Source organism: Heteronotia binoei, chromosome 8, assembly GCF_032191835.1.
Source record: "Heteronotia binoei isolate CCM8104 ecotype False Entrance Well chromosome 8, APGP_CSIRO_Hbin_v1, whole genome shotgun sequence".
In the NCBI taxonomy this organism is placed as follows: Eukaryota; Metazoa; Chordata; class Lepidosauria; order Squamata; family Gekkonidae; genus Heteronotia; species Heteronotia binoei.
Window position 1 is genome coordinate 68,063,569 of NC_083230.1, and position 16,813 is coordinate 68,080,381.

Sequence of the window (16,813 nt, forward strand, 5' to 3'; positions counted from 1 at the left end):
CCTTTTATTTAAGAAGAAAGGAACTAATCCTACTACTAAAATCTACTACTTTTTGAAAAGGTATTCTGGACAATTGCTCCAGGGTATCCAACTCAATCCCTAAAAATATAAGGTTTTGGGTCAGACCTTCCATTTTATCCTGCGCCAACAGAACCCCCAGTTCTGCAGCTAGCTCAATGAAGCCAGACAACAGCTGTGCACAACATCCAGTCCCTGCAGGACCCACAAAGGGATAGTCATCCAAATAATGAACGGCATCCCACAAACCAACTTTTTCGCGAACAGCGCATTCTAAGAACGTGCTGAAACACTCAAAAGCCGCACATGAGACAGAGCAGCCCATTGGCAAAGCTCTGTCCATGTAAAATTGCCCCTCAAAGGAAAATCCCAAAAGCTCAAAATCAGCTGGATGGACAGGTAAAAGGTGAAATGCAGATTTAATATCGCATTTAGTCAACTCTTCCCCCTTACCACAGCATCGTACTCCGCCCATGGCCTGATCAAAGCTAGTATACCTGACTGAGCATCAGTGCTCAGGAATTCCATCATTCCCTCTGGGAGAGGAAATATGGTGAATCAACTGAAATTCAACAGGTGCCTTTTTTGGCACCACACCCAAGGGCGAAACCCTAAGGTTAGGCACCGGGGGATTGGAAAATGGGCCCAAAATCCTTTCCTCTGCTGACTCCTTGGCAATCTTATCCCTAACTATGTGCTCTAAACCTCTAACAGAACCAAGATTCCTGGACCGAAAAGCGACCCGGAGACCTTGAAAAGGAATCCTAAAACCGAACTTGAAACCTTTTAATAAGTAAGCGGTATCAACCCTATGAGGATACCTGGACAGGCAGTGCTCAAGAAGTCCCACCTTTATTGAACTGGGCCCCTTTTCCAGCTTGAAAATTACTTCCACCCCCGCCTTGTTTCTTTTGATTCCTTCATGGTCATGCTTTAGAGCAGTTACTGAAGGGGTGAGAGCCACCACACATGGGGCATTCATGCTTGAACTGACAAGCTTTTCTACTGCACACTCCTTGGGAGCCAAACTCCCAGCACAGCAGGTGGGGTTGAACCACCTGTCCCGCAGAACTGTGGGAAGAGGATGACAAAGTTGAAGAAGTCGCTGCCCTGGCCACCAAATGACCGCTGTCCAAGCAGTCGCCCAAATTCAGTTGCGCAGGAGGCATGACTTGGAGCCGCAGCTGCTGGTGAATGCAATCCCACTGCAGGGAAGGGTACAAAGCAGCCCTCATCCAGAATTTCTCATCATATTGAATCCAGGCAGGTCCACTAAACATTGTGTACCCCTTATAAATGATATTCATATACTGGATAAAAGCAGCCGCCCGCCAAGGCTGGGTGCGTGCAATCACACCAGCATATATACAAAACCCAGGCAGTCAAATGGCCCAAGTCCAGTATACATTGCGCTTCTTCAATTTCTCTTTTTCTTTGTCATCTAAATCCTCCTTATCTTTTTTTCCCAACTCCCGGAACAGGAGGGAGAAGATATTGACATACTGCCCCTTTAGGATCTTATCTTTTGTTGCAGGCAACAAATGATCACCCAAAGGTAATGCTACATCCCCAAACGGTAAGGCTGTAAAGGGGACCACTTCATAGGGAGAAGGCAAACCCCAGCCCCCCCCCCAAAAAAAAAGAACCTGCAACACCCTGTTGCCCAACAGCTGGCCAATTTCCATAGGGGCCATACTGTCCAGGTGGCCAAGACCAATTTGGCTGAGAGCCCATAACTGGGGAGGGAGCTACACCAGAACTCCCAGCAGCTCCAGGTGCCGCAGGAGTGGCAGGACCCCATGGACCCCAAGGCCAAGCCAGCCCAGTATATGACTGTGGAGTGTCACCAGCCTTACCCACAGTTCCAATAGGCACCAGCACCGACACTGATCCAGCAGCCCCCAGAGATGGAACTGATCCTCTGTTTGGACCACCAACTCTGAAGGTGCCCCCTGTGATGTTTCCAGCAGACCTGCCCTCGAGAATAGACAACCGAGTTAACATATCTGCTTGAAACCGCCCCCAGCAGCTGCTTACTACTGAAGAACAGCCCCAGGAAGCTGAAAGTGCCTGCTTATGTGAAGCTGCCTTATACTGAATCAGACCCACAAAATGGATTCCCTTCTACAGCTCTATAAAATGGCCACCGTCCCACAGAAGAAGAAGGGGAAGCAAATATGGCCACCGCACAGCAGTAGAAGAAGGGGAAGCAAAAATGGCTGATTCCACCCAAGACAGCCCAACCTGGCCCCAGCATGGTAGTCAAAAAACAAACCCCCTTGCCTATAAAAGAAGGTAAAGGGGCACACACACCCACTCCCTAGAAAAGAGGGGAAGGACTTTAACAAAAATTGGGTGTGTGAGTGTGCAACCACCCCCTGGAACACAGATCTTAAGCAAAAAAAGAGGGGGGGGAATAGGATCAAAACTGGGAAAAGGGGGGGGCAACACAGGCCATTGTCTGGAGCTCCTCTCCTCCTGTCCACAGAACACCGCAGCTCCTGAAAGTAAGGCCGGTCTTCAGGCCAATGCCCTGGAGCCCAGAGAAGCTGTCACTGCCACTGAAGAGCTACGCCTTCCCACCTTATCAGCGATCCAATCGCTAATAAGGGAAACTGACAAAAGGGGGCCCGAGGAGGAGCAAATAAAACTCTCCCCCCAGCCCTTAATTGCCTAAACAATGCAGACCGACCTGGAGTGAAAACAAATGCTTCCGACAATCCTCGCAGTTCACAGCAATGAAAATAACAAGAAAAAACAGGAGCCAGCACACAGCGCTCCTATTCCTCCGAGTTTCTGCCGTGGACTGAGATAGAGGGCGGATGGTCCTGCCGTTAGTACGGCAAAGCCCTGCCCCCTCCAGAGCATAACCGCCAGGCCTTCCAGGGAGGCAAATACGTTCCCACAGCCTAGCAGCATTGCTGCTGGCTGCTAGAAACGGCTAATATTGGCTTGGATCTAGTGATGTGGAAGTGGAAACCTAAACAGACATAACACAGTTCCACTTGTGCAAGATCTTTTGTAATACTCAGCACTTTCCTTGTTATGTATTATGCTGCTCAGAAATTGGTCTCACAACTTCTTGCACAAGAGGGAACACAGATGGGGATGTAAGAAGGTTAGTGTCTCATGAGTAGCTACTACGGCCTTTGTGGAAGCAGAAATTTTGTGCTGAATTCATTCTTTAATTTTAAAAAATGTTATTTTGGGAATTATTGTAAGTATAGCAAATGCACTCTGCCATAAAAGTATTATAGTAATTGAGGTCACCCTTGTCTTCATAGTAGGCAGTGCCAGAGGCCTGGATTTGTCATTGCTTATAATTTTTGTTTTTGTTGTTTGACGGATACTCTCATGTTGTACAGTGGGGGGCTAATGCACTGGAAAGAACTTTAAACATATTTGGGTTGGTGAGACCTCTTTAAATTTGTAAAATTTATAGTTATTAGTTGACACCAGAGTTTGATTTTAAAAGCATCAATAAGTCTGATAAGGCTAATAGAAGCAGAAAGTTCTGTTATTGATACTTGTATTCAGCTAAGGAAAGTAATTCATACATTGGCTTCTATTGATGTACATTTGGAATAAGCCCAAATGATAAAGATGTACATAAAACAATAATGGAAGTGTTTAACAATCACTATTAATGAAATACTATTTTCAACATTCCTCAAGTTCCCTAATTGTAGGTTTATTTTAAAGATAGATCATTGGTTTGAAGCTCCTAAAATGAAGGGTTTTAATTTTTTTATTTAATTTAATTTATATCCCGCCCTCCCCGCCGAAGGCAGGCTCAGGGCGGCTCACAGGTTGGGGTTATTAAGGTGTCTGGCCAAACTAGAGCATAAATATGAACTCTGTATTTTAAATGGTGCATTTTATGGTGACTTCCTGGGGGAATTAACCTTCATGGTAGGCAATAGGGTTAACGTTCTATTGATTATATGTTAGTATGTAACTCCCTGCTTCCTAATATTAACAACTTTAAGGTGTTCCCCTATTTGGAAGGGGACTATTTACCATTATGCTCACAGGCCACAGTTTTACTCAGGCAAGATCAGCCAACAGCACTTTATACAGCAAAGGTTGAACCTGCTGGCAAAAGAGTAAGATAGGCAAATAAACTCAGCAGTAAGGTCAAATAATTCTTAAATACTGAAAAATTGCAGAGTTATATTATACCACTTGTAAATACAAATATTAACCAGGATTCTCTAATTGTTTATCAGGATTTGATACAGAAGATTACTACTATTTTGATTGAACCAATTAGTAAGGGATCATATCAGTCGCACAGAAATACAAAACCATGGTTTGATAAGGAATGTGCTGATGCAAAAGTCATTAAGGCCATCAATGAAGAAAGGAAAAAGAAAGATTGCTGTTATTTATTTATTTTCACAATGAAACATAGCTATGTCCTGTATAGCGATGTTTATTTTTATTTTTCAAGAAAGAAAGGACAAAGCAGTACAAACATCTGTAAATTCTACTTTTGCTTATCATGTATTTTGAATGCATTACTCCTATCCAAGCACTACCCAGGGCTGCTCCTGCTTAGCTTCAGAGATCTGAGAATATTGGGCTAGCTGGGCTATCCAGGTCAGGACAGAGGTATTTCTGAATGCATTACTCCTGAATATACAAGTATAACTCTATAGACAATACAATGACAGCAATTTTTTAATTGATAATCAGGAAATACATTTGGGTGGCAAAAGCATCGTTTTAATAGAATTACATTTATAGGACAAAACAGAATCATATTGGCTACAACTGGAAAACTTTTTTTGAGAAAGACTAGGAAGTGGTACAACTATAAAGAGGGGAGATTTTCAGGAAAATGGTTCCATGGAAAATAATATCAAATGAAAATCCCAAACATAGGGAAGGTCTAACAAGTTTCATGCCAGCAAAACTTGCTCTTTAAACTGTGACAAAACAACTGTGTCACAACTATCTTTAAATAACAATGGCCTGAAGGAGGCGAAAGCACAGCATGAGGTCAAATGGAATTGGAGGTTTAATTTCATTGCCATCCAAGCGGAGATAGCGGAGGCGTGGCAGATCCATATCATAGACATGATCTCCAGGAATAGGAATTGGACATATTTGAGTACCATTAATACCTAAAAAAAAGAAAACATAAGGAAGATGTGAGATTTCCTCTCCCCAAAACTCTGTAATAAATATTCAGAGTAAGCTTTACAAATATTATCTTGTAAGTTTTGGTCTTTGTGGGAAGACAGCACAGTCATAGTTCAGCTTTAGTTTCCTACATTCAGCCCCTGGAGGCAAAGGATAGTGCTTCTTGCCCTTCTGATTCTGAAAAAAAGCCTTGTGGCTCCTTTAAATTTAATAAAATCCAGAAACCAAAGCAGAGTAGAAATGATTTGAAGATCATGTTAAAGAACACAGGGTGCTATTTTTGGCTAACCTTAATAAAAAGTATTCCATAACTTTTGTTTTGGATTCTACTATGGACCAACACTGCCATGAACATCTTGAGTTAAATTTGGTACTGTCTTCCTCATTCCTGAAAACCATGGCATATGGTTTCCTTGGAATATATATGGCTTTTTTCCTCCAGGGAGAAATGGTTGCCAAGCAAGCTTTTAGTTGCCAGGATGAGAAAGACATTGGCATTGCAGGAGGCTGCAGCATTATCAGGTAGCAAAGGTGCAGAGGCTTCTTTTAACTTCCTCATAGCTCTCTGTCCCTTGTTTAAAATTTCTGAGGGAACTTAATGTCATTCATTTTAGCAAACTGACAATGAACTCTGGTCAAATATCCTACTATAAACCCCAGTCAAATGTCAGTGTGCATCTAATTCACTTCAGCTTTGTAATATTAATTTTCTGATAGTGTGTGTATACATACACCCATAAAGTTTTATACACGTTATAATCATGTGATGAAATAAATAGTATTTTTTTGGATATAGGAAGCCTTTTCAAATATCCAGTCAGTTTTCAAAAAGACTTGCATAGCTGTCTGCATCAGACTAAGCTGTGTTACAGAAGTGTTAGGAGAAAAAGATACGGTTATATTATTATCCTCACTAGCCTAGTAGATCAGTGGTCTTATTTGCTATGAAGTCAGCACTTAAATTGTTATTTCACATAACAATTACATTAAATGACTTTAGCTTATAGATCTTCAGGATGGAGAGAAGAATTCAAGGCACAGGATCATTGTACTAAGCTGAATCAAGAAGTTTAGCAAGTGGTTAAGAACTACTGAACAACGTTTGAAGATTTTTCTGCTTGCTTTGGAGCCTAGTGCCTCTTAACAAACAATTAGAGGGCAGAATTACACCAAAGCAGTACTGAGGAACTGTAACATGTGCATTGTTCCTCATAGTATTTTTTCTTATTGATCCATCCTTTCTTGCAACTCCTTCACTGTATCAAAATTGAGGGGGGAGGAGTCATGCAACACTGATAGTAGCAGCAAGTGGCACAGGAATGCCCAGAAATGCCACCCACACTCTCTTTTCTTGTTCTTTGATGCGACCACTGCTCCTCCTCCCAGTTTTTTCTACTGCACAGATGCAGTACTGTAGGCACATTCACCGCTTTGCCAAGACCCACCATTTTGTGGAAACCCCTCCCACCCCAATATTCCTCACTTTCCCTACCAAGCTGCTCTGTGACATCTCAGCTGAGGTTCACAGCTCCTCATCAGGGAAAGGGGGAATATCCATTTCAGGGAGAAGTGGCAAATGGGGCTTCCTGCTTTTTATGTAAAGGAAAATCCCTACCATGGAAGCAGCCCTTATCTTCTGTACTTTTCTTTCAGTCTGTGGCTCACTCATGTCCTACTTTATTTTTCCCATTCTCATTTCAAGCAGAGAACTTCTTACCCTTCAGGTTTCATGTCCCATGATCCCTATACTTCCAATGTCTTAGATTCCATGACATTTCATACACAACCTCTTTGCTGTAGGCAGCTTTTTTTTTTTTGCCCCCCCCCCCCCCCCCCGGAGTTTGACAGCCAGCTTAAAAAAACCCTGCAAGCTTGTCTAGTGTAGGAAGTTCTGACTCTGCATGGTTGGGTAAGGAGGAGGAAATGACACTTTTACATGTTCTGCTTTTTTCCCATCAATTATTTTTTATTTATTTTACACGTTAATGACATATGCATAAATCTGCACAGTGGCAAGAATGACTGCTCATCAGAATGTGTGTGCATGTGTACTTGCTGGTAGCAATGGGTGACATTTAACTCACTGCCCTGCCCCACCACAGACCTTCATCAGGGGTTCCCCTTCAATTGCAAGATGTTGTTTTACCTCCATGTTTGGCATCAGCATTGGTGATGGCAGAGGAAAAGGAATGGTAAGAACTGAAGGTTGCATGAAGGAACTCTTGTCATGCTTGTTGGCCCACTCTGATCACTTTAGCCAGCTACCTAGGGTTGTCAACCTCTTGGTGGGGCCTGGAAACTCCCAGAATTCAAACTGCTCTCCAGGAGACAGAAATTAGTTCCCCTGGAGAAAGTTGCTTTGGAGGGTGGACTTTATGGCATTATATCCCACTAGGATTGCCAAGCCTGTGTTGGAAAATACCTGGAGACTTTGGAGATGAATTTGGGAGAGGGCAGGGTTTGGGGAGGGGAGGGGAGGGGAGAGGCCTCAGCATGTATAATGTCATAGAGTCCACTCTTCAAAGCAGCCACTTTCTCCAGGGGAGCTGATCTCTGCCAGCTGAAGATCAGTTGTAAAAGCAGGAGATCTCCAGGCCCCACATGGAGGCTGGCAACCCTATCCCACTGAACTCCTGCATCTCCCCAAACCACTCCCTCACCAGACTCCACCCCTAAAGTCTCCAGACATTTCCCAACCCAGAACTGGCAACTCTACTGCTACCTTAGCAACACTGCCACCTGCTCCACTAGCCTTCCTAATAAGCCCTTCCAAGCATGAGTGCAAGCCTACCAAAGTAGAGTGAGACTGGACTTGGGACAACAGATGATTATAGCACTTGTCCATGTTTGTGTGTTTGTGTACACACAACATACAGAGATTCTTTTTTGAAAGGATTTGATTCTCTATGACTATATGAAGGGCCTAGTGGAAAAAAAATTGTGTGTTTGAAGGATGTGTGTGCAATGGATAAATGTTTTAATTAACTGAAATGAAGCATATTAAAACAATTTGTAATTTTGACTACCCTGACTCATTCTCTTGAGTGATTTGCTCAGTGTTTGTTTTGAATTCTGGGTTATATGTTCACTTGATTCATAGCATATGGCTTGGCTTATTTTAGATTTTCTGCTTTGCATGGGTTTTTATTTCTCTGCCATGGAATCATTGAATCCCCAACAGAATGCTTCTCCCCAAACCACTCCCTTATTGAATGCCCTTGAGACCAGGAATTCTCTGCCTCAATGTTTCCTGTCTGTGATATGCCTTCTAAATGCACAATTCCCTAACAATATGCTACATAAAACTGTATGATTGAAGGCATCATGTTAAAACTTGTAAGTGCTGGATATGGCCAGTACCTGCATGGGAAATCTGGGAAACCTATATTTGTTGTCTTGAATTTCATGATGAAAAGGGGCAGGATATAAATTGCAATACATTAATATATTGCGGCTGAAGTTGCAGCTGTTCTTGTAATATGCTTGTGATAAATTGGATTGTGTTGATCTGTTGACCTGGCTTAAAGCATTCCTTGCTTGGTAGCATGAGGACTTTTAAGCATGAAAAATACTTACACACTTCAAATGAACAACGTATCTTTGGTCTGGGTACACTTGATGAACCCTAAATAGCAAACTTTGCCATAGATCCTACTGTAGCCTAACCCTCATAAGCATTGCCCATTAAATTACCAGATTGCATCCCTTGAGCCCTTTGGTATCTGCTTCAGGGCTGCTTGAACTTCCATTATGGTGGTAGAAGCCCTGCCATCATTGTTTTTTTATATTTTAAAAAATCTGGTATCACATGTGGCACGACATCACTTTCAAAGAAAATTCAGTTTTTACCATAGAGTTTCTAAGGATCTCTACAGCAGCACTCTACCAATGTGCTGCACCAGTGACCTCCTTGACTAGGTACAGATGAGCAGCTTTGTGTGCACTGAAGGCACCCCAAACTGTGCTGCCCCAAAATGGCATGCCCAAATCCTGGTCAGATGCTCTTGCATGATTTGCCTGTATATCACATGGGGGGTGCTTTGGGACGTTCAAACAGTTGTTGCGCATCATCCCCTCAGAACAGTTTGGGTTTCTTTTTTCCCTTAATTTTTTTTTAAAGAATACCAGTAAGCTCCTAGAGCAGATTGGCAGGTTCAAACTGACAATCCAGCTCACTTGCATGCTCCTGTTTTCAGATGCCCAGAAAGATGGATGGAGTGTGGCAAAAGAATTTGCCACTTCCCAAGTGGTAGCGATTTGAACATAAGAACATAAGAGAAGCCATGTTGGATCAGGCCAATGGCCCATCCAGTCCAACACTCTGTGTCATACAGCGGCCAAAAAAATTATTTATATATATACACACACACACACACTGTGGCTAATAGCCACTGATGGACCTCTGCTCCATATTTTTATCTAACACCCTCTTGAAGCTGTCTATGCTAAGCATGTCACCCCACAGTGTTAGGTCCCTGAGTGAACATAAGAACATAAGAGAAGCCCTCTTGAAGCTGGCTATGCTTGTAGCCACCACCACCTCCCGTGGCAGTGAATTCCACATATTAATCACCCTTTGGGTGAAGAAGTATCTCCTTTTATCTGTTCTAACCCGACTGCTCAGCAATTTCATTGAATGCCCACGAGTTCTTGTATTGTGAGAAAGGGAGAAAAGGACTTCTTTCTCTACCTTCTCCATCCCATGCATAATCTTGTAAACCTCTATCATGTCACCCTGCAGTCGACGTTTCTCCAAGCTAAAGAGCCCCAAGTGTTTTAATCTTTCTTCATAGGGAAAGTGTTCCAAACCAGTAATCATTCTAGTTGCCCTTTTCTGCACTTTTTCCAATGCTATAATATCCTTTTTGAGCTGCGGTGACCAGAATTGCACACAGTATTCCAAATGAGACCGCACCATCGATTTATACAGGGGCATTATGATACTGGCTGATTTGTTTTCAATTCCCTTCCTAATAATTCCCAGAGTGGTGTTGGCCTTTTTTATTGCAATCGCACACTGTATTGACATTTTCAGTGAGTTATCTACCACGACCCCAAGAGCTCTCTCTTGTATTTGTAGTTGGGATTCTTGGTCCCAATGTGCATTACTTTGCACTTGGCCACATTGGACCTCATCTACTACGTGGACGCCCACTCACCCAGCCTCAACAGATCCCTTTGGCGTGCCTCACAATCCTCTCTGGTTCTCACCACCCTGAACAATTTAGTGTCATCTGCAAACTTGGCCACTTCACTGCTCACTCCCAACTCCAAATTATTTATGAACAAGTTAAAGAGCATGGGACCCAGTACTGAGCCCTGCGGCACCCTACTGCTTACTGTCCTCCACTGTGAAGACTGCCCTTTTATACTCACTCTCTGCTTCCTATTAATTAGCCAGTTTTTGATCCACGAGAGGATCTGTCCTTTTACTCCATGACTCTCAAGCTTTCTAAGGAGCCTTTGATGAGGAACTTTATCAAAAGCTTTCTGGAAGTCAAGGTAAACAACATCTATTGTGTCTCCTTTGTCCACATGTTTGTTCACCCCCTCAAAGAAATGTAACAGGTTAGTGAGGCAAGATCTTCCCTTACAGAACCCATGCTGAGTCTTCCTCATAACCCGTGTTCATCAATGTGCCTACTCATTCTGTCCTTGATAATGGTTTCTACCAACTTTCCCGGTATTGAAGTCAGACTGATTGGCCTGTAATTTCACGGATCTCCTCTGGAACCCTTTTTAAAGATGGGGGTGACATTTGCTACCTTCCAGTCCTCAGGGAGGGAGGCAGATATCAATGAAAGATTACATATTTTTGTTAGAAGATCCACAAGTTCAACTTTGAGTTCTTTAAGAACTCTTGGATGTATGCCATCTGGACCTGGTGGCTTATTCGTTTTTAATTCGTCTATCAGTTGTAGGACCTCCTCTCTTGTCACCTCAATCTGACTCAGGTCTTTCAACACCCCTTCCAAAATTAGTGGTTTTAGAGCAGGCAAACACTTCTCATCTTCCACAGTGAAGACGGAAGAAAAAAATGCATTCAGCTTCTCAGCCATTTCCCTATCCTTCTTCAGTAATCCTTTTACCCCTTGGTCATCCAAGGGCCCCACTGCCTCCCTGGCTGGTTTCTTGCTTCTAATATATTTGAAGAAATTTTTATTGTTCGTCTTTATGTTTTTTGCATCTGTTTGATCTGTTTCAGCGACATCAAAGGATGGGGTGTGAGTATGGGAGCAGGACAGGTGGCAGCTGTGCTTGTCTGACCTTGCTTTTTTAATCTGCCTGGGGGCTGTGCCTATGTCAGCTCAAATTGGCCATCTGAATTCAGCCCATGTGTCTGCTCTCCCACCTCCCATTGAGCCTAACATACCTTTAGCACTGCCTTCTTCCACTTTGGAGGCCTGGTTAGGCTACTCCTGCCAGCTAAGATTTCTTTTTTTGGTGGCAACTCTCCCAAGGGAGATGTTTGTCTCCCTCTATTGTTATTTTTCTTTCAATGGTTGAAGAATTTGTTGTTCTGGTTGGCATACCTCCAATGACTGTTATTGGTCATTGGCCTCCTCCCTGGGAGAAGGGAAATCATAAAGTTGGAAGTTCAGGGTCATCTAATTCAACCCCTGCATAATGCAGGAAATTCACAAATACCTCTGCCCCTGGACACCCAGTGACACCTGCTCCACACCCTGAACATGGCAAAACAAAAAACAAAAACCTCTAGGATACTTGGATAAACTGCCTTGGTTCACAGACAGGCCCAGCACATGGGAGTAGGTGAGGTCAGCAGCTGCCTAGGGCACCACCTCACTGAGGGGGAGGGGGCCCTCTCCCTGTCTCAGCTCGCGCCGACCCTTCTCCATCCCTGTGCCACTTCAAATACTGAAGAGAGAGAGGGCTGGGCAAAGGGCAGAGTGAGTGGGAATGCTCAACCTACCCCTTGCCCAGCCCTCTCCCCTGGTTCAGAGGGAACCAGCTGGGCAGTGGCCACCCATGTCCTTCTTCCTTCTCTTGAACGCTTGGCCCACCTCTTGCCCAGTCCTCTCCCCCACTTCAGTGGGAGCCGTCAGCATACCATTGCAATGATGTCACTTTCAGGTGACATCATCATGTCGTGCATGCAAAGTGTGTGTACCAGGGGCAGCAGAACTAGTGCCAGGGCTGTTCACAGAATCAGCATTACTGTGGGATAGCCATCTAGCCCCTGTCTAAAAACATCCAAAGAAGCAATGTTCCACTGTTCCTTTCACTGTTCCACTGAGGAAGTTCTTCCTAATGTTTAGCCAAAAACTCTTTTGATTTAATTTCAACCCACTGGTTCTGTTCCAACCTTTTGGGGCAACAGTAAACAATTCTGCACCATCCTTTGTATGACAGCCATTCAAGTACTTGAAGATGGTGATCATATCACCTTTTAGTCATCTCCTCTCCAGGCTAAAGATACCCAGTGTTATATGTGTACATATGTTTTTATTGAATTATTGTATATATATATTATTTTTAATGTTTTTAATATTGAAGTGTTTTAATGATCACAAAATATTTTGAATAAATGAAACTCTAACCCTAAGAAACAGTCCATTAATGTTTTTATAGAAATATTCATCCCTTTCCACCTGTCTCTGTCATTCAATTCATACCCCATTGTTTCCAGTGAGTAAAATGAACACTCATCTATCTTAATCTGTGTTGTCATTCAAGTAGAAACCGACACTTTGATGCTTCCTTTATCCATTGCAGAAGCAGTCATCTGCAGCAAAGCATATATCTCTTGGGAGCTAGGCATTCCCATGCAAAAACAATGTCAATCAATTAGCTGGAAAGTAACTAGTGCAAGAGAAATGGGCTCCAGAGCAGAGGACCACCTGGACAATGAATGAAACAAACTCAAGTAGAAACAATGTATAGGATCCAAGCCAGCCTTTTTACTGTCAAGGTTACGAATTTCTATTGTTTGGGCACAGACTTTTTCTGTTGCTGCTCTACTGCTTCCTGGATGTGGGGAAACAGGCACCTGGCCTGGTGACCTTCTGGTGGCTGTCAAAGAGGGCTCTTTAAAATAGCTTATAGGTCATCATGAAGGCTGTAGGTGTGTGCTCTGGTTTATCTATCTTAATTGGGTGTTTAAATAAAGTGTTATAATGATTTGAATAGATAAGTTTTGTGTTTTTCATTGTTACCTTCCTTGGACATAGGATTAGCAGCCACTAGTTGATCTCAAGAATCAAGACTACAGAGATCAGTTCCCCTGGAGAAACCAGCTGATCACATCCCTGCTGAGCTTCTTCCACTCCTAAACTCCACCTTCCCCAGGCTTTGCCCCAAATCTCCAAATCCAGAGTTGTCAACCATACTTGGGCCCTCACTATATCAGGAGAAAGGTGGGGTATATAAATTAAGTAAACCAATCAACAAATGTTCTGGCTCTAAAGCCTGCTTTCCATTGACATGATTCAGTAGTACAAGCAGACAGGTTCTTTTCTATTGTGATTCCTTCAATCAGTGGTTCTGTCCCCAATATCACATTGACAGGTGTTTCACTAGCAGACATAGTGCAGCTGCCATAATTTTTAGGCTAAAGGTACTGATATTTTAAAAATGCATTGGGTTCTGATTAACTAAAAACTGGCCCAGTTTGTCAGTTCTCCTAATATCAACATGCTTATATGCTTCTGAGGTATTTTTAAAAGCTGCCTTTTTTTCCTTTTATGCCACCAAGTAGTGGTAAATGGAAACCAATAGATGAAGTTATTTAATTGAAAAAGGTTTTCACTGTTCTCTTAGGCTAAGACTTACTGTTGATTCTGTTGTTATCAAGATGAAGATGCTCAAGGTGAATTCCAATAGCTGGGATTTTGGTGAGTTCATTGTTAGATAGCTGTAGGTCAAGAAGAGATGAAATATTAAAGATTTTAGCTGGTAGACCTTCATCAGTTAATTTATTGTTATTCAGCCGAAGGAAAAGCAGTTTGAGCATTGCATTAAAATAGTTCTCCGGTATTGCTTCAATAGAGTTATTATCCAAAAACAGCTGCATTACATTAGCTGGTAGGATTGGTGGCATTCTAGTGAGTGAGTTTTGAGCAATATTGAGTTGTATGAGATTGTGTAATCCTTGAAAGGTAACATCTGAAAGGGTACTGTCCAAAAGTTTGTTGTGATGCAGATCTAGCATAGTGAGATTTTCCAGATTGCTGAAGACTTCTCCTGGGATTGTGGTGATTTTGTTTCGTGCCAAACGTAGCTGCTCCAAACTTGCTGGCAATGGAGCTGGCACCTCTTCTAGCTCATTGTCTTCAAGAAATAAGTAAAGGAGACTCTTCAAGCTGGCAAATACACCCTTTTCAATTCCGTTGCTAGTGAGTTTGTTGTTGTTCAGATTTATCCATTTTAGTTGAGTGGCATTTGCAAAGGATTCCCCTTTAATTGTTTCAAAGAGGTTGTTTTGAAGATAAAGATACCAAATTCTTGCTGGGATGATGGGTATTTCTTTAAGTTCCCTACTATCACAGTATAAAGCACTTGGGAAGCCAGGTGGACAGAAACATGGTTGTGGACACTCAAAGCTGTAGAATGACCAATCATATAAGGAGGTCTGGTCATATATTGGTCTGATATTTCGAGTCCATACAATATTGGCCAGGAAGAGTACCAAAAGGCAGGAACAGAGTTTTACATTCATAGTTTGCCTGAAAAAGAGAGGAATAGTGAATACTTTCTCCAGCATTCGTTTCTGAAAGGCATAAGGATTTCAATGAAACATCAATGAAATTTGACAAAAGCTGTCTTTATAATGGATTTAATAGTACCTGACATGGTATCACTGATTTTTTTTTTATTAAAAAAGAGTGATCATTGTTTAAAGGCAATGGGATCTACCCCCAAATATATTTCTTACTGTGACTGTATCATATATTGTTTATTAGATAAGCCAAGTCTACTTTCAGTCCAAGAAAGCTAAAAATATAATCAATGCTTTCTGTCACTTTTAAACTGGTCTTTGACCTTGCAATGTAAAATATTCCATATGCAAAATAATGTCACCTGAAACAGAGGAGGCATGCGTTAGAATAGGACTGACATGATTTCATATACTGACAGCTGTCCAGCTGTTTTGACTCTGCTTTAAAACTCACATGTTCTTTTTGTACTCCTAAATGAGAAGGGCATCTGGATCAGATTTCCTAGGCCCAGATCTCATTGCACACAAAGGGAAAGATCAAATAATATTTTAACAGCTGTTTAATGGTCATATTCTTAGAATTCTGGGAAAATTAGTTTGAATAATCTATGTACTTTTTCAATAACCCCCTTGTGCCTTAAATTACTTGCTGTCTTAAAAAAAAATGTAAATTGCTTATAAAGCAAATTCTGCCCAGACCTAAACTTTACTGCTTAACACATACTCAAGTTTCTTTGTCCAAAACCATTCTTAATTCTCACACTAAAATTTTCCACTGAGTGTATAATTATTTTTAAAAATTCCTATAAATAATGGGTGACCATTACAATAAAAATATATCTCATTTCCTGATGTTTGCCTTAATTAATAAACTAATGAGTTGTTGCCTTGTTTCCTTTTGAGAAAAACATTTAGCCAGCAGCACAAATTGATAGAGATTGATTTTGCCCCTTAAAAGCATTAAAATTGATAGAGAATCACAGAGACAGATCACTAATACAAAAGAAAACCTAATATCTGGTATTAACAAAATAGTATTTTAGTAGTTATAGTAGCTATTATTGTAGCTATTTCAGTAGTACAGTAGCTATTGCTGTGAAACATCTTGTGCCAAAATTTTGAAGTCCTTAGAAACTGCTGTTGGATAACAGTCCACAAAATTGCTGAATGTTTGAAATAATGAAAAAAAGAAAGGAATAAAAAACAAGTGTCGACAAAAAGATTATCATTGACTTAAACATTAGCTTTCTATTACATATGTACATTTTCAAAATTGTTATAATGAGTAATTAAAATGAGTTTACCTTGTTCAGGTTAAGTTCTGGTTTCTGGAGGCTGCTAGAAATAGTTTGAGTATAAAATATCTCCTTTCAACATTTTTTGCAGTCTGAATTTCTGGAAATTAGCATCATAGAACCTAAAATATATAGTAGTAGCCCTGAGACACACTACCAAAGACACCCAATATTCCATTGTTTCTAATTTGACAATGCTACAGAATCAAGCTTACCTCATCTTTCTTGGATTCTCTTCTGTTCTTTCTATTGGCCACTGTTGCTAGACTGTAAGAGGTTGAGTCAGGCAACACGCCTGAATACAGCCTAATATATAAGCATCAATGACTACAATTTTTAACCCCTAAAATAGCTAATGTACCTCAGCACCTATACACTAAAATGCAGGAAATCCTGGATTTTGCATCAAGCAGCTACAGTCCTTAAGGTCGTTCCCAGAGATGGTAAACTCAGATTTTAGAAGAATGGATAGACTGAACTAGAGCAATCAGGTGTTATTAATGCATCTGTAATCAAATATTAATAAATTATGTCTGTACTATTTAAATTAAAGAAGACAGAATTAAAACTAGTGCCATCTGTTCCTGCGGAAACCTTTTGTTTGACTCTGATAAAAAACAGATGTAGGAATGCTTTCAGAGATATGCTTCTTGATTAGGGAATGCAAGGCAGA

General features: G+C 41.5%; 1 protein-coding gene across 2 annotated transcripts; it reads right to left on the reverse strand.

Annotated features, from left to right (window-relative positions):
• Nucleotides 1–4,860: 4,860 nt before the first annotated feature.
• KERA (keratocan) lies at nt 4,861–16,545 on the reverse strand. 2 transcript variants are annotated; one of them, XM_060245171.1, is made up of 3 exons: nt 16,356–16,545; nt 13,960–14,852; nt 4,861–5,147 (listed from the first exon to the last, which is right to left on the reverse strand). In XM_060245171.1, exons 1-3 carry the CDS (start codon nt 16,358–16,360, stop codon nt 4,981–4,983), a joined length of 1,065 nt encoding a protein of 354 aa, XP_060101154.1. In that variant the 5' UTR covers nt 16,361–16,545; the 3' UTR covers nt 4,861–4,980. The 2 variants fall into 2 exon arrangements, with proteins under 2 accessions (XP_060101154.1, XP_060101156.1); XM_060245173.1 differs by lacking the exon at nt 16,356–16,545 and adding an exon at nt 16,150–16,344.
• Nucleotides 16,546–16,813: the final 268 nt, after the last annotated feature.